This window comes from Psammomys obesus, unplaced genomic scaffold (genome assembly GCF_907164565.1).
Source record: "Psammomys obesus unplaced genomic scaffold, mPsaObe1.curated_primary_1811, whole genome shotgun sequence".
In the NCBI taxonomy this organism is placed as follows: domain Eukaryota; kingdom Metazoa; phylum Chordata; class Mammalia; order Rodentia; family Muridae; genus Psammomys; species Psammomys obesus.
Genome location: NW_026590061.1, coordinates 2,264,848 through 2,273,944, shown reverse-complemented (window position 1 = coordinate 2,273,944; position 9,097 = coordinate 2,264,848). Strand labels below are relative to the sequence as shown.

Sequence of the window (9,097 nt, the reverse complement as noted above, 5' to 3'; positions counted from 1 at the left end):
TACCCAACCTCACCCTTCACGCCACGAGGCCTTGGCTTTAGTAGCTGCTGTCTATCTAATCTCACCCTTCACCCCACGAGGCCTTGGCTTTAGTAGCTGCTGTCTACCCAACCTCACCCTTCACCCCACGAGGCCTTGGCTTTAGTAGCGGCTGTCTACCCACCCTCACCCTTCACCCCAGGCCAGCCGACTAATGTCAGATATCCTGCAAGCATCCCAGACTCAGTGTGTTCCTTACAGACGTCACTACCAACTCCAGCCCACTGGGTAAAAGAGCCAGCGCCCCAACAGCCCCACGTGTAAACCTGCTGTGTAGGTTTACATTTGTCCAAACAGAAGGTCGAGGCCCCTCTCTGATAACGTGGAGCCGCCACGCCTTACCAGTTCCCTCTCCCTAGGCCTGCCTCGGGACCTGCTTTCAAGTCCTGCATTTCACTTGTCCTCCTCATAGCTGTGTTCAGTTCTGACCCTGCTCCTCCTTCTTCAGGTAGCTCAGGGTAGCCTTCAACCTGCTGTGGAGCTGACTCTGACCTGTTAGTCCTGTTAGTCCCCTGCCTCTACCTCCTCACGCTGGATTGCAGGCAAGTGCCACAGTTTATATGGGGCTGGAGATGCAGCCCAGGCCGCCACGCATGCTGGGCAAGCCGCTGACCAGCCAAGATGTCACCAGCTCCTCTGTGACAGCTTGCCAAAGACGAAGGCACCGTTCCTCTGCCCAAATGCCCCTGTGACCCCACCTCAGCAGTGTGTGCAAACTGTTCAGGCCCTCTGCTCTCTGGCTCTCGGCACACCCAGGGTGCTTCACACCCTGCAGCTTCTCTGGGATGAGCCTGCTGCCTCCCCTGCCATCACAACACAGGACTGTGGGGGCTGGTTCTAACGCTGCTTTTCCAAGGGCTACACAAATGGTCAGTGTCTGTTTGCTGTCTGTCTGTTTATTCACGAAGGAGTAAACGCCTAGTCATGCCCTGAGCTTCCAGTCAGGCTAACTCTCTGCCTTTCTTCACTGACACACCCTGGCTCATAATAGCAGTTTAGCAGGGCAGTTCTCCGAAGGTTTACACAAACGAAGCTCATACCCGCAGAGGGGCTCGGGCAGGAAATTACCTCTTTCTGAGTAGGAGAGCGGAATGGCCAGGTTTTGAACAGGCTTGGTATCTTTCGTCTCCAAGTACCAAGTGCACACAGTCTGCTCAGGTCTAAGCACGAAAACCAGTCCTCTGTCGGTGCCCGTTCCGGAGGTGCCAGGACGGAGGGTCTGTGTTTGGGAAGCAAAGCCATGGAGAAAAGAGAACCGAGAAATCACATCCGCTGCAAAGCCACGCGGGGTGCACAACTCTCCATAGACAACAAGCAAACAATCTCCGCAGTTTTTATCCCTACGTTCACACATCCACACTTCACACTGGAGAACGCACTCAAGCACTCAAGGGCTGGGGAGGTGGCAGGTAAGATCAGGCTGATCGTCCAGAGGACCTGGGTTCAATTCCCAGCGCCCACACGATGGCTCACAACAGCCTATAATCCCAGTTCCAGGACTTGACACCTTCTTCTGGGCTATACAGGTACCAGGCACATGTGGTGCACACACATACATACCAACCAAACGCACAAAAGAAAAAAGTAAATAAATAAAAGTTTAGCAATATAAACTACTGCCTCAGTCAGTCTGAACTGCTATAACAAAAGACAAGTTTTATGTCTAAACGGGGCAGAGTGAGGAAAGCGCTTTTGGGGAGCCTTTTTATGGGGCGCCATCTTATTGGAATGGTGTTGGGGTTGCTCTGGTGATGTGTATTCTGTTGCTAATTATTGCCCCCACGATCTGGGTGCTGCTCAGGTGAGCAGACACTCACGCACCTCAAAATGATGTGTGTAACCGGCCTAAGAAATTACCCCTGATTGGCTGATTAAAGCCCTGCCCTGGGCAGGGCACAATGGGGTATGTGAAGTCAAAGTTCCAGGGCTTTGAGGAGAGGAGGATCATGGGAAGAGGAAGGAGATGGGTACTGGAGGAGGAAGAAAGCCTCGACGGGTTGGCATGGAGAGGAGAACATAGGCAATGGCATGAATGGGGGAAAATGGTCCAGAATAAGTGTTTATGGAACTATGGATGGAGGTGGCCAAGACAGACGTTATCAGAGCAGACAGCCGGGGCAGGCTGGGAATTTAGAGGGTCAACTCTGCCCGGCCCGGTGCCATGAGGCCGCTCTAAATCCATTGGTGTCTGTGTCCTTTGCAGCGTCACAGTGGGCTAGGTAACACCCTGCAGTTGCAGGCTCATAGTGACACCCGGAGACCACAGCTTCAGTTAACCGAGACAGAAGGGCTTGCTCACGGCCGCCTTCCAGCTACTGCTTTTGAGCACAGGCATGTGTGGATGCCCACTCATATGCAAGTGTAACCATGTGCAGACGCCAGGAGTGTGAGCGTACAGGTGTGACCATGCGCATACATGTGTGAGCACACGTGGAAACATGTATGTATGCCAAGTGTGTGAGCATTCACGGGTAACCATGTGCATGCCAGCCGCCCTCAGAGGCCAGGTTCCCCAGAACTGCATTACAGATGGGTGTGAGCTGCCCAGGGGTGCTGGGAACTGAACCCAGGAACAACACATGCTTTTAATCACTGAGTCACCTCTCCGACCCCACACACTGTTTTTAGGACGCTGTCTCCGAAGCTGGAGTCACCGGCGGGCCAGGCTGACAAGCCAGGGTGCCTTACTCCACCTCCCAGGGCGCGGGTAACACAGCCACACCAGGCCTGGCTGGGCTTGGGTGGTTTTAGGGATCAACTGGGATCTTGTAGAGCGGCGCCAGCTCCCCAGCCTCGGTCTCCAGTTCTCAGCACCAGACACTGGGGTCAGGGTGGCCAGCAAAGCGCTCGTCTACCTAGGTGGCGGCCTGCATTTTATTCCCAGCCTGACAGGAAGAGAGGCAGACAGGAGAGAGAGGGGAGACACAGAGAGAGACAAGAGACAGAGAGAAGCAGGGACGGAGAGAGAGCTCTAGGAATTGCACACTGGCGTTTTCAAGCACGGCAGTTCCGCTGAGTGAAGATTTATCCTATCAGGCCCTGAAGCTAACGAGACAAAACAAGCGCTCTGGCCCCGAAGTTCGGTTTACAAAAAGCTTTCGCTGTAGATTTAGTTAGTTACTTATCTTTATCCTGTGTGTGCAGATATTTTGTCTGTCTGCACACCTGCTCACCGTATGCTTGCCTGCCGTGTGGGCACTGGAGCCAAACTCGGGCCTGCAAGAGCAGCCAGCGCTCCCTAACCCTGAGCCGCCCCGCTGGAGCACTCTCTCCCGTAAGGCCAGCGTGCCCAGGCCAGGTATCTCAGCTCCACTGTGCTGCGGAAGCTGGCCGTGACTCCTCACCCTCCCGCCTCCGCAGTCAGAATGCTGCCTTAGAGCTACAAGAAGGAGGAGGAGAAATGTTCCAGCTGAGTTTCAACTTGGCAAGTGGTGCCTGGAGTCAGTGGCTTCCTAGAGTCCGTTGCCATGGCAACCAAAAAAAAGCCAAGACTGATACTTGCCAGCTGAAGGGATAGAGCTAGGGCTCTGTTATCCACAGCCATCTCTAGAACCTGTGTAGTTCTGACCCTCTACACAGTCTGTGCGTTGAGGGCAGCCAGGTGCAGAAGGATGCCCAGGCAGAGAGGTCGCAGAGAGGCTGCCTGGGACTCGGCTGTGCAAAGGAGCCAGGCCACACGTAAACACACGTCAGATTGTAGAGATGACCTCACTGAAGTCATCCTTTGTACTTACCTTGGTAAATGACACCGTGGTGTTCTGATACTGGGAGTGAACTTGGAAAAGAAGAAAGGTTGTGTTGCTGGAAATGTGGCGCAGAATGGCCTCCCGCGGAAAGGGCCTACTGAGCACAAAGTGCGTAAATTTTCCCACAGAAAATTCAAGAAGACCTACAATGAGAAAGTTTCCTGTTACAATTCTGTACCTCATGTACCAATTTACGGAAATCCAATCCATAAGCTAACATGCAATGCTAATTCACCCCCCACGTCCCCCACAAAGTCAGGTAGGAGGCACAGGCCTGTCATCTCAGCACATGGGAGGCTAAGCCAATGGGATCTCTGCGAGTTCAAGGCCAGCCTGGACCTCTTGGTGTGTGGGTGGCGTGTGTGTGAAGGATAACATAGGTGCTACTGACTTCAGTGTGTACCCACTGTTGACTATGTCAGTCTCCATTCGGGAGTCCCAAACCCATGTATGAAGATGGCGAACAATTTCACCTGTTTTTTACAATGACGCTGTCTTAAAAACAACACAAGCATGCCTTCTGGTCTGTCAGCTGTGGTGGAGACAGTTTTCCCATCACGGAGGGATCACTAATGTTTCACTGTGTGAGGATCTTAGCTCATTTCTGTCCTCCATCTTCTGATTTTTTGTCCCCTTTCCATCTCACAACACAGACTTTTCACCTCATTTCCTCCATCTGACAGGAATCACAAAGTACTTATAAAAACACTGTCTGTGTCCAAGACTTGTGCAAGCAAATTCATCCCAGCCTATCTGTCCAGCCGCCTCCACCATCTCCTGGCTCTCCTCCACTGTGCCCTAGGCGTTTGGTGACCTCATTTCCCTTGACAGACTCCAAGCCACAACAGCTCAGACGGCCTGGAGAAGACTGAAGCCATCTCTAGTGCAATGTTGGTGATCAACTCTCCTTAACCTCTTTCTTCAACCCACAAGTGAGAACCAATCTCTAAGACACCGACATACTAGATGGACGGTGAAGGGCCGCAAGAGCAAGGACTCCACAGTGAGGAGCCTGGCTGCTCTGGCAGAGGACCCAGGTTCAGTTCCCAGGACCCACACGGCAGCTCACAACTGCCTATAGCCAAGCCTTCCTCTGGCCTCAGGCAGCACGCACATGTGGTGCACAGATGTACATGCAAACAAAACACCTGTGCACATAAGAGAACTAAATTTTTTACAAAAGAAACATAGAACCACAGTGATTAAAATGATTTAACAATTGGAACTGGTAACGTGAGCAGTGAGGTTAAAAGCAGGCATTGCTGGACGCCAAGCGGGTTTTCTTTTTTAAGATTTATATATATTATGTGTGAGTGCTCTATCCGCATGCACACCTGCACGCCAGAAGAGGGCACCAGATCCCAGTATAGCCGGCTGTGAGGCCAGGAATTGAACTCAGGACGTCTAGAAGAGCAGTGCTCTTAACCACTGAGCCATCTGTCCAGCCCAAGGTGTTTTCTTCACACATATTCTCTTTCAAGTTTCAAAGTGTTCTCATCAGAAATTTCATGATTTAACAAAAGCTTCCAGCTTTGATAGCCTCAAGATAAAAGTTCTGCCCTGAGTCTACATTTTAAAACAACAATCTCCCCCTCTCCAAAACAAAAACACAATGTTCAATTCTCAGCGCTCAGAAGGAAAAAAGGCATTAAGCAACATGGGGACCCCTCAATGCCAGCACAGACGTCCCGACGGCTGACACTGGTATGCGTGCCATGCACCTCAGCATCCACAGGAGACAGTCCCAAACTCTTCAAACTGCCCATCCCGCCTGTGCCTCACATAAAACGGCTCAGTGGGTAAGAGCACAGGGGACCTGAGTTCAAATCCCAGCACCTATATGAAAAGCCAGGAGATAGAGCCACATACACTGTAACTTCCATGCTATGGGGGAAGAGACAGGAAGACCACCCGGGATTTCTGACCACCAGTGTATTTCATGCTTCACTGACTCTTTTCAAGGAAATAAAGCACGTACAAACACACACAATACATGCATTTTAAAAATTGTGAGCCAGGCGTCATGGCGCTCGCCTTTAATCCCAGAACTCAGGAGGCAGAGGCAGGTGGATCTCTGTGAGTTCAAGGCCAGCCTGGTCTACAGAGCAAGTTCAGGGCAGCTATGTCTGTTACACAAGAGAAACCCTGTCTTGAAAAACAAAACAAAACAAAAAATGGTGTCACAGCCGATATACATCCACATTCCCGCTTTATCTGTGGGTTATTTACATCATTACATTGTTAAAGAACAATGAAAAGTCTGTACAAATTCGGTACAGAGAGATACACTTTTTTTTCTTATGTCTAGTGTTCTGTCTGCATGTACACCTGCATGCCAGAAGAGGGCACCAGATCACATTATAGATGATTGTGAGCCACCATGTAGTCACTGGGAATTGAGCTCAGGAAGAGCAGCCAGTGCTCCTAACCTCGGAGCCACTATGAAGCTAGTTGAATCTTCAGGATACAAAGCTTGTGGGTATGGAGGCCAACTCTGTGTTGAGGATTCAGTATCTGGATGCATACTGTTTTTTTCTACGTATATGCAAGAAGAAAACTGTATGTGTTTAGCGACATTCACTAAGTCTTAGGCTTCTGTCTATGCCAGTATTGATAATTCAGGGCTGACGCTGTGGCTTGATGAGATAGCATTTGTGTAGCATGGGTGAGGCTGGGCTCCAGTACTGTGTGTGTGTGTTTTGGGAGGGGGGTAATTCTACCTTCCAAATTTTTTGTTTTGTTTTGTTTTGAGACAGGGTTTTTCTGTGCAGCTCTGGACTCGCTTTGTAGACCAGGCTGACCTCAAACTCACAGTTCCTCCTGCCTCTGCCTCCCGAGTGCTGGGTTTGCTGGGATTATAGGCGTGCCCCATTACACCCAATTAGCTTGGTGTTTTTAAGCTACTTGGTACCCACTGTGAACGCCCACCGTAGCTGCATCTGTTGACGTGCATATCACTGCTGTTCTGTATGAAAAACAGATTAGAAAAGTTCTGCGCACGGCACGCATACCTCCCACCTCCCACTCAGGTTTTCTTAGGGTGCCTACTGCTGTGAGGAGACACCACGGCCAGGGCAGCTCTTACAAGGAAAGCAGTTAACTGGGGCTGGCTTGCGGTTCACAGGTTCAGTCCACGATTATCAAGGCGGGAAGCATGGTGGGAAGCAGGCAGACATGGCGCTGGAGAAGGATCTGAGAGGTCTATATCTGGATCCACAGGCAGCAGGAAGAGAGATGGCTTGAGACCTCAAAGGCCGGCCCTAGTGACACACTTCCTCAAGGCCACACCTTCTCCAACAAGGTCACACCCAATACTGCCACTCCCTATGGGGCACTCACGCACGATTCTATGGCGGCCATTTCTATGCACACCACCACAGGGCAGGGACGGGAAGACCAGGGGTTAAGGTCGTCCTCTGCTAGTCAGTAAGTTTGAAGCCAGCGTGAACTATATGAGACTCTGTCTCAAAAATTCCCCACTATAAATTAAAATACTTCTGTTTTGCGGCAGTGTCCTAGAAAGCATATAGGCCGGCGATATGAGTTTCTGATGTCAGTCATAGATGCCCTTTTGGTTAAACTGAGCCTGCGCTGTATTCCTGTCTAAAAAGCCATAACAGAACAAAGAGCCGAGCAGCACTGAAGTTCAAGCTGAAGCCCATGCTTCTGACATCAGGGCTCCACACAGCCTCCTGGGGACAGTGAGAAAGAGCTGCTGCTCGGAGCCACTGCCTTTGCAGAGAAGACGCTCATACAGGCCCCGCCCCATCCCACATGACTGCAGCAGGGACCAGCGGATTTCTGATAGTGGAGGGGTGGGGAGACACGGCTTATGACATCTAAAACCTGGACCTGTCTTAGCATCAGTAACATTCACAACAGCTACCTTCAAGTATTTCTCTTTTTCTTTTCTTTTCTTTTTTTTTTTTTTTTGAGAAGGTTTCTCTGTGTGGCCTTGGCTGTCCTGGACTTTGTAGACCACGCTGGCCTCTAATGCACAGAGATCTGCCAGTCTCTGCCTCCCAGAGTGCTGGGATCACAGGCATGCACCATCGTGCCCAGCCAGTATTTCTCTTTTTCAAACACAGCTCCTTATTTATCAGTTTCTCTAGTTTTTATGAATTGTCCTTATCATAAGGAAATGAAATACATCCTTGTTGTGGATATAAACAAGTTTTTGCTCTAATCCCAGGTGTGGGATATGGGACTGATTAATGATTCAGATGGTCCACAGCAACAGACGATTTTCTTCACGTGGACTCTGAAAGGAGCTCTTTGCCAGCTGCTGACAGTTTAAATCTGAGGACTCTGGAGAGAGAAGAAATGCCAGAGCCCAGAGAGTGTTGGGGAGCTCCAAGAAAGAGCAAGGAGGCTGCTGCTTCCTCCCTTGACTCCTGTTGCTGTTGTGAGACAAGAAGTTGGAGATCTCCTGAAACAAGGATTGGACTGTCTCCAAGGAACCCTACAACCCTACCCAGCAGGAAGCAGCTAAGAGAACTGCGCCCTCTCTCCCACTAACCCTTTCTCTCTCCTATCTGGTGTTGGAAGGGATTGGGGTGGAGTAGGGAGAAAGCGACATTAAAAATGTAAATAAGCAGGTTATTGAGTACACCAACACATCTGGCTGCTCTGGAGGTGATCTCCTGCCAAGAATCTCCCATAGCACTTAGATAAAATCCCTGGTATTAGCTGCAGACATGGATTTTAAAAACAATTGTTAAAAACCACAGAGAAGCCAGGGAGTGTAACTCATCTGGGAGATGGCCTGACTAGCATGCTCGAAGCCTTGGGTTTGCGCACTAACAGTGCAAAAATCTCAACACTGGGGAGACGGGTGAGGCAGGAGGATGAGATATTCATGACTAGCCAGAGCCACATGAGACCCTGAATCAAAAAGCCAGAAAGTTCACCGGGTAATTGCCAACTGCAAACACCGAGTTCAGTGAATAAGAGAGAGGCCCCTCTCTGCCGTTAACTGAGCTGTCTTGTGTGAGGAAATGACTAGCTGTCCAGGAACCATTGCACAATCTGTACAGAAGACTGGGTTCCAGCCCAAGCTCCTGTGGTTTCGCTCCTGGCCACGCAGGTCTCTGGCATATCTGGTGATCCCGTGTCTGGCACTGCCCCAGTGGCCTGGCAGTAAATGCCCGCTCAACACTGACTGAACTATGTGACTTGAGGCAACGCAGCACTTATTCCCTCTGGGCCTCTGTTCCCTCGAAGTAAAAAGGAGGCAGCCACGCTGCAGAAGCCAGCAGACAGGACGCTGCAGAAGCCAGCAGACAGAAGGACGCTGCAGAAGCCAGCAGACA

The 9,097-nt window shown here is 50.7% G+C and overlaps 1 protein-coding gene across 1 annotated transcript in view; it reads right to left on the bottom strand.

Moving 5' to 3' along the window:
• Tm7sf3 (transmembrane 7 superfamily member 3) overlaps positions 1-9,097 on the bottom strand; it is a 29,207-nt gene that overhangs the window by 16,662 nt on the left and 3,448 nt on the right. Inside the window, exons 2-3 of the mRNA XM_055605642.1 lie at positions 3,774-3,928; positions 1,108-1,258 (exon numbers count right to left, since the gene is read on the bottom strand). Coding sequence (XP_055461617.1) covers positions 1,108-1,258; positions 3,774-3,928 — 306 coding nt within the window. The remainder of the gene's footprint in view (positions 1-1,107; positions 1,259-3,773; positions 3,929-9,097) is intronic.